This window comes from Sceloporus occidentalis, unplaced genomic scaffold (genome assembly GCF_023333645.1).
Source record: "Sceloporus occidentalis isolate IW3139 unplaced genomic scaffold, rSceOcc1.0.p SCAF_5, whole genome shotgun sequence".
Classification (NCBI taxonomy): domain Eukaryota; kingdom Metazoa; phylum Chordata; class Lepidosauria; order Squamata; family Phrynosomatidae; genus Sceloporus; species Sceloporus occidentalis.
This window is the reverse complement of record NW_028316985.1, coordinates 12924880-12941614: the sequence shown is the minus strand read 5'-3', so window position 1 is coordinate 12941614 and position 16735 is coordinate 12924880. Positions and strand designations below refer to the sequence as shown.

The window sequence follows — 16735 nt, the reverse complement described above, 5'->3', positions numbered from 1 at the left end:
CGGGGCCGCGCTCTCCTCTGATTGGCTGCCGCCTCCCTCTTGGGCCACCTCAGAACGTGCCGCTCTAGGCGCCTGGGTTCGCGCCGAGGGAGCAGCAAGCGGGGCGCTGATTGGCTCCTGGCGGCTCGACCAATGGGAGGCGGCGTTGCTTAGTGGCGGCGGTGGCAGAGGCGGCTGGAAGGGGAGCCGGCGCTTCAGTGGCAGGAGCCGGGGCTGCGCGCTTCCGGAAGACGTGGCGGCTGCTGCTGCTGCTGCTGCTGCTGAGGCGGCCTTGCCTGGTTCCTCCCTCAGAGAAGCCTCGCCCCGAGCGCGACAACGCCGCCGCCGCCGCCACCATGATCTCCCTGACGGATACTCAGAGTGGGTGACTGTGGGCCGAAGGGAAGGGACGCTGGGGCTGGGTCTCATTCATTTAGCCACTTCTTTCTTTCAGCCTCAGAGGCGCTTCAGGGTCTCTCCAGGTGCTGATTCTGCAGACCGACGCGGCTATGCCTTTGCCTCAGCCTCTGTCCCACGAATAGACAGAGGAAGCAGGCTTCCAGAGGCACCTGAGGAAGCGGAGCCTATCTCTCCGCAAGCACATGCCGCCTTCCCCTGAGGCTGAGGGAGTGCCACTTGCTCAGAGGCGCCCAGTCACTTTCATTTGCGGAGCTGGGAGCCACAGCTGTGTTCGTCTGGGGAATTGCTTTAGCACCTTTGGGAGCATAGGAGAGAAAGAAGTTGGTAGCTTGAGCTTTCATAGACTTAAGCCTATTTTCTCAGAGGCTTGTAGGCTCAGGTCTACGAAACTTCAAGCTACTAACTTCTCTCTTTCACTTAGTTTCAAAGCTGCTGCAAGATCCCTCTGTATATACAGTTTATTGTATCATCTGATGATGCATAGAGATCCTGTGGCACCTTTGAGACTAACTGAAAGAAAGAAGTTGGCAGCATGAGGCTTTCGTAGACTTGGGTCTGCTTCCTCAGATGCATTTGGACTGAATGCATCTGAGAGGAAGCAGACTAAAGCAGGGGTAAGCAACCCTTTTCAGCCGGGGGCCGGGTTGCTGTCCCTCAGGTGGGGGGCCGAAGCCAAAAAATAAATAATTAAATAATTGTTTAAAAAAATTTAAATAATTACATAAACCGGGACAAATGTAGGACAACATTTTCAAATGGTGGACACTTTTTTTTAAAAAAGTGGAGGACACGCAAAAAAATTTGCTGATTTTTAAAAAAATGTTAATATAAATGCATGTTTCTGAGGCGTCTATAGACAATTGCCCCCTTGCCCCCGCGCATGAGAGGCCAAAGGCCTTGGCAGCAATCGGCAGCAGGACAGGGCTGGGGCCGGTCCCAAGGCCTCGCTGGGCCGCATCCAGCCCGCGGGCCGCAGGTTGCCTACCCCTGGACTAAAGTCTACGAAAGTCTCCTGCTGCCAACTTCTTTCAGTTACGACTCAAAGGTGCCGCAAGATCTCTCTACATACGGACTCTGTATTGCAGTTACAGAGTTATAACATACTTACAGATCCATAATTACCTCAATTTCCCTAACACTACTTCTCATGATCATGGTCAGTGAGTGAGGTTGGGATGATCAGAAGCAGGACTCATTCACAATGTCTTGTCTCAGCCTGGCTCACCAGCAGGAGGGGACTGGAAACATCCTCCTCCTGAATCCTGACCACCAGCAAAAGAGACCTCCATTTCTCAGTGTGGCTGCTGCTTGTACCAAAAGGGTGGTACATCAGAGCATGTGTGGGTAGCAATGTAGAGAGAGAGCTTGTGGCACCTCTGATACGTAACTGAAAGAAAGAAGTTGGCAGCATGAGCTTTCACAGACTTCAGTCTACTTCCTGAGATGCATCCAAGGAAGTGTGCCTACAGAAGCTGCATGTTGTCAACTCCTAGACTTATGGTCCAAAACACACTGCAGGGATAATCCATCTTGAGAGTGCTTTAACTGTCCTGACTCAGTGCTAGGGAATCCTGGGAGCTGCAGTTTATTGCGGCGCCAGAGCTCTCCTCCTGGCCATGTGGGATGGAGGGAGGGCCTTTCATCTGCCTCTGGGTTTGGGCATGGTAGACCTGTGCCAGCCTCTTCTTCCCTTGAGATCAGGGTGGTGGTTGTTGGGATGGAGGGAGGGCTTTGCCCTGCAAATTGTCTTGGCTTCTCATGAGAGTTCAGGCTTGATCCATTCAAGGAGTCATTTGTTTGTCTTTTTGGCTGTCCATGGTATCCTCTCCAGCACCACATCTCAAATGAGTTGATTTTCTTCTTCTCAGCTTTCTTCATTGTCCAGCTCTCACATCTATACATGGTGATGAGGAATACAATGGCTTGAACGATTCTAACTTTAGTGCTCAGTTGTATATCTACTCTTTAGGATCCGGTCTAGTTCTTTCGTATCTGCCCTTTCCGTTCCTAGTCTTCTTCTGGTTTATTGGAAATGTGTGTAGTGAGTTTATTTTAACACTATCTGAACCCATCATCGTGGGGGTGTCCTACATTCATCTGTTCTCCCCAGCTGTGGGCTAGTTTCCAAGGCCAAACTGGTCTTGCCTTCTCATTTCCATGTCTAATGGCTATGTCTTTGTCCACAAATGACCATAATTAAAACTTGAGTTGCTACTTCACTTCCATTCCCAAAGGATTTTGAATTTGAATTGACATTCTCACATACCTATGGTGCATATATATATAGATATGTCCCTGGTTTCCACTACACTAAATGCATCTGAGGAAGTAGACTGAAGTCTACGAAAGCTCATGCTGCCAACTTCTTTCTTTCAGGTAGTCTCAAAGGTGTTGCAAAATCTCTCTACATAATTACTCTTATTCTTATACTCATGTTTCTTTACTGATGGGAGTTGCAGTCCAAAGTTATCAAGACACTTCTGTGGGATCCTTATGCTTCGCATCCCATGTTTTGTAGATACACTTTCCTCCAGTTTGGGGATTCCGGGTGGTTTTTACAGCACTTTAAAACAAACATAGAAGAGCCATTAAACTCATAAGATGAAAACCAGTTAAAAACAGAATCCATTAAAAAGAACCAACCAGATAAAAGCACATTATTCAAGGCCTGTTCCCTGTAAAAAAAATAAAAGTAACTTCCCCAAGGTCTGGCAGAATTAAAATAAAAGGTTTCCTTTAATTAATTGTGGCAAGATAGTAAGGAGGATGCCTGTCCAGCCTCTCTGGGAAGGGAGTTCCAGAGCCTGGGAGCAGCTACTAGGGTTCATTTACATTATTGAAATAAAGCAGTTTGACACCACTTGAACTGCCATGGCTCCATTCTACAGAATCCTGGCATGTGTCGTTTGGTGAGGTACCAGCATACTCTGGCAGAGAAGGCTAAAGATCTTGTAAAATTTCAAATCCCAGGGTTTCATAGGATGGAGCTACAGCACTTAAAGTGGTGTTAAACTGTATTATGTTTACAGGGTGGTAGATGCATCCAGAGACGGTGATCAAATGTACCTGTAAGGATGGTGAGATAGACAGCAGGGCCTCCCCAGAAGTTCTCAAAGCACAGGCAGGTTTGTACAGAAGAATACAGTCCTTCAAATAACCTGGGGATGAGCTATATTTATTTAGTATTACTATCATTAGTGTTCTTGTTATTATGAAGTATTGGCTATATTGCTTAATATATTGAAGTAATAGTCGCAGTGATATGTAATAAAATCTGAGAAGGCCCTTTCCTCATCTTTCACAAGATTTGCTATGCAGCAAATAGGATCATCAGAATTGCCAAGTGTATCATCTTTTCCAGAGAGTAAAGTAGTTGAGCTACCAGGGAGAATATAAATTTAAACTGAACAAAAGAAGCATGTGTGCATATCTATCAAAGGTGTATGACATCACTTGGAGGGTTCAGTGAGTTACATTTGAAGCAACAGGTTTTAAACAGATTTTAGGGAAGGCCAGAGGGAATGAATGGGGCAGCAGGGAGTGGAAGGAGAAGGGCAAAGTTGGCTGATTGTGGTCAAATGGCAAATTCATTTACAGCAGGAGTTGGTAGTAACTTGTGGGCCTCTGGAAGTTAATTGGACTGGAGCTCTCATCATTTTTCATCATTAAAATAATGGCCAGCCTAAGAGTGATTGGAGTTGCAGTTCAAAGACATCAAAACACTACTGCAGGATTCATATCCATGGGATCCCTTATTTTGTAGATACACTTTTTAATTTGATTTAGTTTTATTAATCTGAACTGAGGGCCAAAACACACTGCAGAAATAATCCAGTCTGAGATTCTTTAACTGCCTTGGCTGAATGCTAAGGAATTCTGGGAACTGACATTTTGTGAGACATTCAGCCTTCTCTGAGAGAGCTCTGGTGCCACAGCAAACTACAGTTCCCAGAATTTCCTAGCACTGAGCATAGGACTGGATTATGTTTGCAAGTGTGTTTTGGCCTCCAGTTAGAGGCTAAGATGACTTCATTTTCCCAAAATTTTCACCCTGAGATGTTCCCAATTTGTAGGAGAATGGCAGGGGTGCATCTCAATATACTTTAACCTGTGAAAAAGCCCTATTGAATTTATTCAATTATTATACACACACACACACACACACACAAATATGTATATGATTATTTAATATATATATATATATATATATACACACACACACACAAAATCAATATTTATACAATTAAAAATATTATATATTTGTGTGTGTAATATTTATATAATTTATTTGCTGTATTTCTGAGTAAAGATGCCTAGAATTAGCCTTTGAGGATAAGTGGTTTCAAGCAAAAAATCTTACCTTTGTAGTGTTTGTGTGAAATCATGTCTGTATTTCCAGTTGAACAAACTGGTACTGTGTCGGTTTGTTCTTAACCCTAAAGTAAATTTGTGCCATTATTATTCATAATACACTGCTGAAAACAATTACACAATCGATATGGAGAAAAGAATTGTAATATATTTGATATACTTAAAGTAGCAAGTTTATCAAATGTGATTGTTAAACTGGCCTTTCTTTGTGTACACAAATTGGCTAAGATGTTGTTTATATGCTGTTTATTAGGACATAACCCTCACATGGTGGTATAAAATATACGATTGGGTTGGATTCAGAGTTAATCATCTTTAGTGTGATCCCATTTATTTTAATGGGTCTGCTCTGTTTATGATTGTTTGAATCTAACTCATGTAAAATGCCAACCAACTATAGCAGTTACAAATCATAACCTGTTCATAATGTCTATAACTAACATAAAATAATATTGAACAACTTATCTCTTGAAGTAATTCAATATATCATCCCATCAACTAACCTCTCTTCAGTGCTTCAGTAGAGGACCCTGGACTCTTGCCATTTGTGATGATCTCCTCAGCAACTCATTCTTGAAGGCTCCAAAGAAACCTTGACAAGTATTGGGATATTGGAGATAGATTAGTTAATTTAATCAAAAACCTGCGTACTCCCTCACCTCCCCCCCCCCCAAAAAAAAGAAATAACGAGAGCACTGTTTTTCGGTGTAGTCATTTTATTAGTTCCTTCAAACAGTACTCTCTCTATCTTAGGTGTGATTCTTGAGTGCTTGCCAAAGGGAACCAGTTTGGAATCCATGTTTGTTTAATGTTTGTTTAATGTTAGTTGGACTCTTCCCCCCTCCCAACATTTTTTTTTTATTGTTTTAAAAAAGGACAAACATCTTGAGGACAAACAGAGATACATTGAACAGATACATTAAACACATATTAAACAGAACACTAAAACATCACAATCTTAACTTCATGTAGTAGTCCTTGATATGTTAGTTCTTCCCTATTTTAACTGCTAAATCCATATCCTTGACATTAAATTGGTTCTCCTGATTCTGCAGATTAACAAACTAGCAGTAGACCTTCTCTAATTTATTTAATTTTTATATCTTCTTGTTGATTTACAGTCAAATTAATATCTTATTCTCATATTTGTTATTGCTAAAACTTAAAGATTGGCTTACCAAGAAAAAAATATATCTCGATCAATTGTAGTATCTTACAACCTTCCATACGATCTCTATGTTTTCTTAATATTTTCTTTCTTTTTCACACATCTTTCGTTTAAATTAGCTCAGATTCCATCCTGTGTTTTTACCATACTCTTTCAAACACTTCCAATCATTCTCAACCTCTTTAGGGGATTCATTCTTCATTATTTTGGTAAGTATGTCCATATCCATGTTTTCTCTTAGTTTAATCAACCATTCTTCGTTGGTTGGGGTTTGGGGTTTCTTCCAGTATGTCGCATATAGTATTCTTGCAGATGTCACCATGTACAGTATAATTTTTGTGTATTTCTCAATCTTTTTATTGGGCACTATTCCGATCATATTAAGTAAAAATAGTTCTGGTTTTAATGGTATTTCAACTTGTAAGATCTCGTTCATCATTTGTTGTATCCTCTTCCAATATTCTTTAGCCATGTGGCATGTCCACCAACAGTGATAGTGGTTTCCTTCAGTCTTGTCGCATTTCCAGCAGTTTCTCTTTCCAGATTTATAAATCAGATTTATTTTTGTTGGGGTCATATACCAACGATATAACATCTTAAAATAATTTTCTTTCAAGTTTTGACATAGGGTAAATCCCCCTCCCAACATTTATAAGTGCATACAGTTCAAATTATGTCTGCAGCTGAAATACCTTGAAATTCAGAATCATAACCATTTACAGCAACAGCATTGTTTCAAGCTGCCTTTATTGTTCCCCTCATAATACATCTTGAATTACAATGCTGTAGGGTGTGGTTTTTTGTTTTTGTTTTTTTGCTTGTTTGTTTTTTGTCTCCCCCCCCCCCCCCCCGTAGCATTAGACATACACATTTTGTCTGATTTCATGGCATCTGAAGCAAAGTTCCTTCTTTCAGAAACAGAGACTAAGCGTGACTTGATCTGAAGGCATTTCTTCTTGCATAAGTGTTCCATGATTTTTTAAAACAAATGGTCAGACAGAGCGTGACTTTTCTCAGAGTCATTGCCCAAATCAGTCTAGTCTGTGCCAGTTTATCAAGAGAGAGTTATTTTTCAATGTTATGTTGCTGCAACTCAGCAGAATGCCAAACTCAGAGGATCTTGTGTCATCTCAAAGTACCCTCAGTGTAGACATTTTGAATTTCAGATTTACTCGCTTGGAGTTCTCTACACTCACATGTGCAGATGTTTGCTAGGGCTCATTTTTCTAGTTATTAATAAAGCAAGGAATTAATAATAAGAACTAGGTTTTCTTTCCAGTTTCATTGTACTGTTGTTTAGATGGGTTTTGAATTTGCTGTCTAGAATATTTGCACTGAATGACTGTTTTAAAAATAACATCTTTGGCTGAAAATAAAATACCATTTCTTTTAAATACATTCTGGTGAAACAGATGCTTCAGGGTTTTTTTCAGTAAGAACTATTTCTGTTTTGCTATGAACAAGCACCCTTACTTGATAATAAATTTCTCAAATGTTTATTTTTACTTGTTGCTGTTTTTCCAAAAGGGTGACAACATTTTTTTTCCCAGACAAAAAAGCTGTTTGCAACAAGTCTCTTCAATTAATGGTCTGCATTTAGCCAGTTTTATGTTTCTATCAAATTAGTTTCTTCAGAAATCATGTGAGTAGGTAGACACTCAAGAAATCATGACATCTCTAAATGAAGGGTGGGGAAACTAGCAAAATCTAAATAGTGTGTAAAACCCAGTGTTACTGTTGCTAATAGGCATTCAGCCCACTTTTCAAATCATGTTTTCTAACAGTATCAAATGTTTAGCAGTGCTTTCTTTAATTTTTAACAATGCCTTGAGGGAAAATAAATGAGATCTCAGTCATTAAATTGCATAGCTCCTTACAAATTGAATTATGAATTTGGTTGGCTCCTTCTTGATGTCAGCCCTATAAATGATTGTTATTATTATTAACCTTTATTTATAAAGCGCTGTAAATTGCTAGGATCTTGGTTATAAATTGGGGGATAATCTTCAATTATGTTAAAGTAGTGATGCCGGGGGGGGGGGGGGGTTACAAAGAAAGGTGAAATAATATCTAAGCTGTAAACCTGACTGCTGATCTGCATTAGTGGATCTGGAACAAGAGTGTGGATTAGATAGACCCATTATTAATTTCAGTAAAGCAAGTCGTAGTGTTGCAGTCACTGTGTCATACAGTCTACCCAAAAGAAGACAAATACCTTATGTAACTAACCAGTGAGTGCTGTGAGTTTGTTGTAATTATGTATTTGTATGTTGGCTTATTTTTGTATAGGCTTGTTGGGTCTGCATTATTGCTAACACTTTCCTTCTTTTTCACATTGCAGAAATTGGAATGGGACTGACAGGTTTTGGAGTATTTTTCCTTTTCTTTGGGATGATCCTATTTTTTGACAAAGCCCTTTTGGCTATCGGAAACGTAAGTGATTTTACATGAGTAGTGTTTAGAAGAAGTATATAGTGTAAATATGTTTCATTTTAAATGTGTAGTGGTGTTGGATGGATGATAGGAAAACAATCTGAGGAAAAAACATACATTTTAAGTTGTTACTTAGTCTCACAGTAGTTACACTAAAGTCCAAAACACACTGTAGAAATAATATAGTTTGAGACCGCTTTAACTGCCCAGGTTCAGTGCTAGGGAATCCTGAGAGTTTTAGTTTATTGTGGCGCCAGAACTCTCTGATAGAAAAGCTAAATGTCTGACAAAACTACAGTTCCCAGAATTCCCTAGCGTTGAGCTAGAGCCGTTAAAGCAGTCTCAGACTGGATTATTTCTGCAGGGTGTTTTGGACCTTAGTCCAGGTCTCATCATAGAACCATAGGATCAGCTGGACTGTCGAAATTGATATTTAGATAACCAATCAGACCTTGATAGATACATCTCAAAAACTTTTAGGGTTACCTATGTCTGCCTTAAGAAATCTTCTCACTCCTTTGCCCACTTGCTCTTATTACTGAAATGTCCTGATTTTCCCCCCCAACACTGCCATCTTGAACATCCTGGTGATCTCATACTCTTTGATTCAGTTGTACCCATTCTCCCTTAGTGTCTCTGGACTGAGCTGCAGCTCCCAGCATTCTTCACTTTGGCTTTGTTGCCTGGGGATGCTGGGATTTGCAGACTTCTAGAGCGCCACAAGAATCCCATCCCTCTTTTGAGCATTTACAGTTAAATATGGTCCAGGAAAGTCTGATTTTGTACTGTGAACATTGTAGAACACTGCAGAAATAATCCAGTTTGAGACCACTTTAAACTGCCCTGGCTCAATTCTAGAGAATTCCGGGAACTGTAGTTTTGTGATATTTAGCCTTCTCTGTCAGAGAGCTGTGGTGCCACAATAAACTACAGTTCCCAGGATTCCCTAGTACTGAGCCAGGGCAATTAAAGTGGTCTTAAACTGGATTATTTCTGTATTGTGCTTTGAACCATAAATGTGTCAAAAATGCACTTAGGTTTTCATATGTTTTAATAATAGGTACACTTAATGTTTAATGGACCTGCAAATGTATTGAATACATTTTTCTAAATTGCATGGTTTATTTTTTTGCCTTTTTCAGGTTTTATTTGTGGCTGGCCTGGCTTTTGTGATTGGCTTGGAAAGGACATTCAGATTTTTCTTCCAGAAGCACAAAATGAAAGCCACAGGCTTCTTTCTGGGTGGTGTACTTATAGTTCTAATTGGTTGGCCCTTAATAGGAATGGTCCTTGAAATTTACGGCTTCTTTCTCTTATTCAGGTAAGGTTTTTTCACTGGTCTCTCTCCTCTTCTTTCTTTCTTTCTTTCTTTCTTTCTTTTTTTTTTTTTTTTTTTTTTTTTTTTTTTTTTTTGAGAAGTAATACTTGTTTCTAATGCAAGATGCTTTCAGTTCACTTACAATGCTGTACATAAAGGGTTTGTGTATTTAGCCTGATAGCCTCAGATATTTCTTTCCTTACACAGAATGGCATGCTTGTTTAAATAGTGGAGATGATGCACATCGTAAATCGCAGAGGAAAGGAAGAGAGAGAGAGAGAAGAAATAAAAGAACAAAAAAATGGGGGCGGGGGGACCAGACAGAGAGGTAGGAATGGGAAGTGTCCTTTAAGCAATCAGTTCAACCAATTAACCATGGTTGGGATCCAGAAGTGAGTGCAACTCTTTGTGTTCCATGTCTTCTACCAAATTATCTTTTTAGTCTTCAAAGTAATAACTTCATATACTGTAGTTATGAAGTGGTGAACAAATGTGTGTGAACCATCCCCTCAGTTCATAAGAATTCCAACAGAAGGTGACTGGAATAAAAACCGTTGCATGACTCCCTCTCTTAATCCTTGTTAGTAAAAGAAAGCTTACCTTAGACTTCAACAAATCTTGCTTCTTAACTTGGTTAACTGGCAACAGTAACATAGTTTGACTCAGCTCCACCAGCTCTTGGTACTAAGTCACTGTTCGTCCCTAATTCCCCTTGGCTTATGTGATGTATTGAAATATGAAACAGCCTTTAATTAATTTATGGTAAAAGAAGAATTTAAATCTGAACAGCAAGTTATTCTGCATGTCCCTATGGAATTTTCAGATTGCAGAACCAATTTTGGCATCTTCGGGTGGCAGAACCAGTTTTACTTGAAATTGTAATCAAATTGTCATTTGCTCATTTTTCCTTGTGTTTAGCCAGAGGTTCTGCGAAGTGTAGCTGTTCAATTATTGTTGGCGTACAAGTCCCAGCATTCCTCATCGTTAGCCAAGCTAGCTATGATTGATGGGAGTTTCAGTCCAAATGCACTTTGCTCACTTCTGTCCTAAGTATGTGAAAGTTTGCTTCAAATATTTTTATAAATGATTTTTTCATCAAGGGGGTATCTCATGAAAGTTGCATTTGGATCCTTCCATATTACTGCTGTTCTCTGAGCCTTGCTGCTCTCTGGATGGTATCTGAGAAGTCACGGCCATCTCTGGCTTCTTGGCACATAGACGCTTGCAAAATAATATGTATGCAGCCTACTTCTCTTCTAAAAATCAACTTTCATTTTTTCATGAGAGATTTGTAAAATTTGAATTCATCTGAAAAGTGTAGCTATTTAAATGGTTTCTTTGCTAATTCTGAAAGTGCAGGGAGAGATTACACCTTATAAGGCAGACATATGCCTTATGAGATAAAGATAAATTGGTTGGTACCAAAGATTAAAAATGTTAGTAGTAATGCTGTTGTGTATATATCAAATTGAGAAAATTCTTTTAACAAGTGACTTGTTTGTTTGTTTAAAGGGGCTTTTTTCCTGTTGTGGTTGGTTTTATTAGAAGAATTCCTGTTCTTGGATATCTCTTGAATTTACCTGGTATACGTTCAGTAAGTATTAAACTCTTTCACATAAACATCGTATTCTTTGGGGGTGGGGTTATGCTTATATTTCTTGGGTTATAGAGTTGAGCAGTAGTGTCTTTAAGTCCCTGCATTTTTAGTTCTGTTTGCAGTTTCAGGTAGGAGGAAAAATGCAATGCAGATGAACTGGTATACTCCATTAAAAATATTTAGCTACTTCTTTATATGCCATTATGCTTTCCAAACATCTTAAGTGGAAGACTTAACAATACTGTTTTCTCAGTGTTTGAGATACCAAACCAGGTAAAGATTTAGATTGCCTTGAATAGATGTTGCCAAGATCCTAACTTACAAGGATCTTTGAGATTTAGTGTGTTAGGTTATTATGATATAGAGGCACCAGATATAATAATATTTTTCTACTCTGTTTTGTATATAGTTCAGTAATTGAACTTGAATTTGCATTGTCTGCGTACAATTATCCAGATACCTTTTTGTTACTTTTGTTGTTGTGTGCCTTCAAATCATTTCTGACTTATGGCGACTTAACAGAGACCCTGCCATGGGGTTTTCTTGGCAAGTTTCTTCAGAGGGAGTTTGCCAACTGGTTATTTAATGGCAATAGGTTTTAGACTTATCTTGGAGAGTCCTAGAGTTTCCTAGAGCTTTGCTTAGTAAAATGATCACTAGCAGCAGACAAGCTTTTCTATAAGAAAGATTGCTCACCATAAAACCTTTCCTCATGGAATGCTTGCCCAGAAAAAATTGGGATGCATTCAGGAATACATTGTGTTCAATAGGAGGATGGAAACCACCTCAGATGCAATCCAGAACAGTCTCTTGAGACGAATCATATGCAGGTGTGCAGGAGTTATTTTGTAGACAAAGTAGAGAAAAGGTTCTGTGATGTTAGACTGTTTGAGACTCAGTGGACTGTTCTGAAGGATGCCAAGGATTGTGGATTGCCCATATTTGATATAAAGCATATGCTTTTCTAATGGCCCATGCATGTAAACAAACATATGGTATTCTCCTTGTGGGTGTTGCCGTATTTGTTTGTGGCTGTGGTGGCTGGTTTATTTGCATTGTGCATGCTTCAATACATGCAAAATCATAAACATAAATGGCTGTATCCAAATCATGGGCAGCTCAGTTGTATTATAAATTGATAGGGCTAAATGTTGGATGTGTGGGATTGCACCGTAATATCTGAGTTTTGTTGCCCCAGTGCCCCAGGTCATAGTCAGTTCCAGCCTAGTCATACAATGCCCTGGCTCTGCATAGTAGTGTTTCCAGGCCACAGCTTTGTGCATTTAGCTTGTGTGGTACTGTAGTCATTGTACTATTCCCCAACACCTATTTGTCAGTGCAGCTATTTGTAGGTTTGAGAGAAAAGCCTAGTTAAAATAGATGAATTTTGTTTCCTTTTAAGCATTCTTGTCTAAGTCCCATTATAATCTGGCTTGACATCTTGTTAATCACTGATGTGTACCAATATCAGTTATAAATTGGTCTTTTTTGGAGTTAATTGTTGATGTTTTCTTCAAAGCCTGCGTAGGCTCAAGAGACAATCCCTGTAATGGTTAGTTGAAAATATCATCTTCAGTCTACTAATGCATGAATGGCTAACTTTTTGTTTTGATTTGGCTTTTTGTTATTTTTCCTTTGGATTATTGAGCTAATAGTGTTTATACTTGCATTTTTCTGGTTTATTTTGTCATTCTGTTGCATCTCCATGTTGCTCTTTGTCAGCATAAAAACATGCCATGCCTAAACACAGTTGCAGTGCAAATTGCATTACTTCTATATTAAACCACATGAGACCTTGGTGAGTTCTCTTTAAATACAGTCACATTCTGCCACCAACTTAAAAGTATAGCAGTACCTGTGTATTGTAGAAGTAGCATGTAAATGAAAATTAGTTTGGATCTGAAAATTACAGTCTTTTTTTCTCTCTCTTCCCCCTTCCCTACCCCCACTTCTCCCTTTTTTGTCCCCTGTCAGCTTGTAGATAAAGCTGGAGAAAGTAACAACATGGTATAATGACAAGTGTGCCGAAGACTGCTTCTAAACTGATATTATTTATAAGGTTTTCTTGAAGAAAAGATCAGCACAAAGATTATGTTGTATACAAAGGCAAAGTTTGTAACAGTCCTGACGTAAGTTTTTAATTTACACCATAGTCTACAAAATACATCTTTAGTAAAGAAAAATGGAGCACATGTGCATCCAAGACTTGCAGCACCAGGAATTCTGTGAACTAAAGTGAAGAAAAAGTCATGGGAAAACCTGTGGCATTAAATGATTCAAGACTTAACCTTATGGAGTATGGGCTAAATACAGCAACCCCCTCATGGAACTAACAGTGCCTGTAACTTTACCTCCTGCTTTAAAAGGGGTGGTAGAGCAAATGGAGGTCAGTTTTTAAAGCCCTGACCCCACCTGCCAAACATGGTATTTCCTCTCCTCTCTTGGAAGAAAGTAAATCTCCCACATTTTTTTCTATAGAAAGCAAGAGGCTCTCCTAAGCGTGATGCATATAACATTTAAGATGGATTTTCATCTTTAACTGTGTTTGCGCTAGCAAAGGATTTCACTACACAGTTCTGATGTATAAATCTCTGTAAATATATGGCTGAAATAAAACTTTATAGGAAAAACATTTAAAGCCAAATGTAAATTCTGATAAGGTGTGTCCTTACTTTTGGAATATGCAAAAATGGCTTTTTCTTTTTTAAAAACTAAACTTCAGTCTTAACTTCTGGTTTTGATACCTCTTTTGTTTGGCAGGGACTGTGGGAATCAATGTTACACTCCTTTTTGGCTGGCTCTCTTGATCCATGTTACATGTATGCATCGTAAACAGGATGTAGCCCTTTCTCATTTGAATAAATTTTGTGTACATCATTTTTAACTCCTGAAATGACTTGCAGCACTCCAAGGTGCTCACATGTTTATGAAATGTGGCCTGCCTACTAGCCAAACCTTTGAGAAGGAACTTCAATACTGAATATAGTTGCTGCTAAGTATGTCTGCAACTGCCATAATGTCACTGTAGCATGTAACACCATGTTTTATGTACTGGCCATGTGCCTAGTATACCATGTAGACATTGGGATTTGGTCATTGAATTTAAGCATTCAATTCTGGTATTAGGATAGCATGTTACAAAGTTAATTTATTGTGTAAATAACTTAACCTAGCAAGGAGGAAAAATAAATCAGCTGTATACTGGAAAGTCTTGGAAGACTGTATTTTAATAGGCTTGATCAAGTGCCACATCTAAAAGACACATTTTTTTTAATTCATGTGGCTTAATTTGTTCTTTCTGATTTTCAAGAAATGCACATTTCAGCAAATTATGAATTTCAGAGCCACTTTGAGCATTCCACTGTAACAGCAAGAGAGGGAGTATAAGAGCCCTGAGTATTACTAAAACTGATGGTTCCTTTTCCCCCTTACCACTGTTACCTGAAGATGCAGAGTTGTGGGAAGAACGGTGGTTCAACTATGCTTCCTCTTCTACTGCTTTTGTAGAACATCTGAAGTGGATCTTGAATGCATATCTAGTTTGCCCTGGTCTTTGTGAAAGATGCATGTGAATACAAGGTTTGCATATTCACTTGGTTCCAGCTGCATAATTTAAGCCCCTGTCAAAACAGCTAGAAGAGCAGGCATCATCTAAGTCACTGTGAGCATTTTTTGTTTATGCATTCTGATTTCTGAACAGTAATATGAAGCATTCATGTCTGCAGATGTATAACAAAAGGAGCCATATTTTTAAAATCTAGTAATTACTTAAATACTTTTAATTTTTTGAAGCTTTGAAAATCACTATTGAATTTATGCCTTAGGTTGCTAAAACAACAAATGTATGAGCATCTCCATTTCTTGCAAACATTAAAACAGCTGTTTAGCAGTACATCAATTCTTTTTATGAAGCGGTCTGAAATTGGTTCTCCACAGTCCTGAAGCCATGTGTGTTCCTCACCTTTTTCTCACTGTGACACACATTGCCCATAAGACATTCAAAACAAAGGTTCCAGGGCTCTGTCTGCAATCCTTTTTAAAAAATCCAAGTTGAATGGGGCATGGTCATAAAATAAACATTGGGCACTTTTATACGCAACACGAAGGTTTAACTAAGCAGGAGTGCTTTTGTCGGCATACAGTTTGGAGCAAGAGCAATGTATACATCATTCCTAGACCTTTAAGGGATACCTCTTCAGATATGCTGTATCCTCAAAAATCTACTTAGACGGAACATGGTAGCGGGATGAAGACTGATTCTTCATATTCTCCTTGTGGTGAGAGGAACCAAAGAGAAAACTGTTCCCAATCACTCCTGTGAATGATCATATGGGGAAGCATTTTCTGAATGCACCCTTAGGTTGATCACATTCATATGACATTCTCATGTGTCTATAGTTTACTTAAATGTATGTGTCTGTGTGTGTGGGGGGGGACTTTGTCATTAAATAGTAATGGTGGTAGCAGTATTGGTCTCCTAAAAAATAAAGCAAAGACAATTTGCTCTTTAAAACAGTCTGATTTGGTAATGAGCCTACAATTTGTTGATGAGGAGAACCTCCTTAATTTTTAAGTAACTCTGGGTTGTTGGGGGATTTCTTATTTACAGACATGAGCAAAAGTGACAGTACAAAATACAAACCTTGAGTAGAGTCCTTGTTTTGTGTTCTTCCTGCCTATCTGATTAGGAAAAAAAATTAAGAGAATTTGTATGCTCAGAAATTGTTGGAAGAACTTGAATGGTACCTCATTCTGTCACTGCCCTTTGATGAAATGGAAAATTCTGCACAATTTGATCTACCTACTAACCTAAGTGTGCTTTGTGGTCAGAGTATTCACAGTGTTTGTATTAGGATCAGTGGAATGACATTTTCCAAAGTTTTGACTTGTAATTGGTGGCAGAGAGTGACAGACAATGAACAGTGCATAATATTTGCAACGTCCAAGGTAATATACCAGGGGAACATAACTTATGAAGATTGTGGGACTGCCTTTCAGCCTCTGGGAGTTTCTGCAGGCTGCCCTTCCCCCAATATTAGATTGGACTCATTTTTTTTAAATATAGAAATATTTGGCGTGGGGCTCTGGAGGGGGTCTGCAAATTGTAAAATTGGCATTGGGGTGCTGTCTTTGGCCCTTGGGTGAAATACCTTGGCTGATGCAAAGTTAAATTTTTACAGATTTGGTATTACAGTAATCAGAATTACTCCTCTAGTTTCATCAGCTGTCCTGTGCATATTTACACTGAATGTGGATTTTTCTTCCAAAGTTACTTGCATAGGAGGGGGCTGCATGTATTGAAAAATTCTGCAAAAACTTTTTTCCTGTAACAAAATATTTTTCCCATTTAATTATAATTCTTTATTGTTGCTTTAAAGATCACACAGTGATCATATCCTGGGGGAAAAAGAATACTGTAAATACACTTGTCATACATACCTTGAATAAA

At 38.9% G+C, this 16735-nt stretch overlaps 1 protein-coding gene across 2 annotated transcripts; it reads left to right on the top strand.

The window, feature by feature from the left end:
• Positions 1–168: 168 nt before the first annotated feature.
• LOC149311666 (vesicle transport protein GOT1B-like) lies at positions 169–16733 on the top strand. 2 transcript variants are annotated; one of them, XM_089527621.1, is made up of 6 exons: positions 169–360; positions 8280–8371; positions 9514–9692; positions 11202–11283; positions 12806–12838; positions 13261–16733. In XM_089527621.1, the coding sequence occupies exons 1-5, from the start codon at positions 336–338 to the stop codon at positions 12812–12814; spliced, it is 387 nt and encodes a 128-aa protein (XP_089383747.1). In that variant the 5' UTR covers positions 169–335; the 3' UTR covers positions 12815–12838; positions 13261–16733. The 2 variants fall into 2 exon arrangements, with proteins under 2 accessions (XP_089383747.1, XP_089383746.1); XM_089527620.1 differs by lacking the exon at positions 12806–12838.
• The last annotated feature ends 2 nt before the right edge of the window (positions 16734–16735 follow it).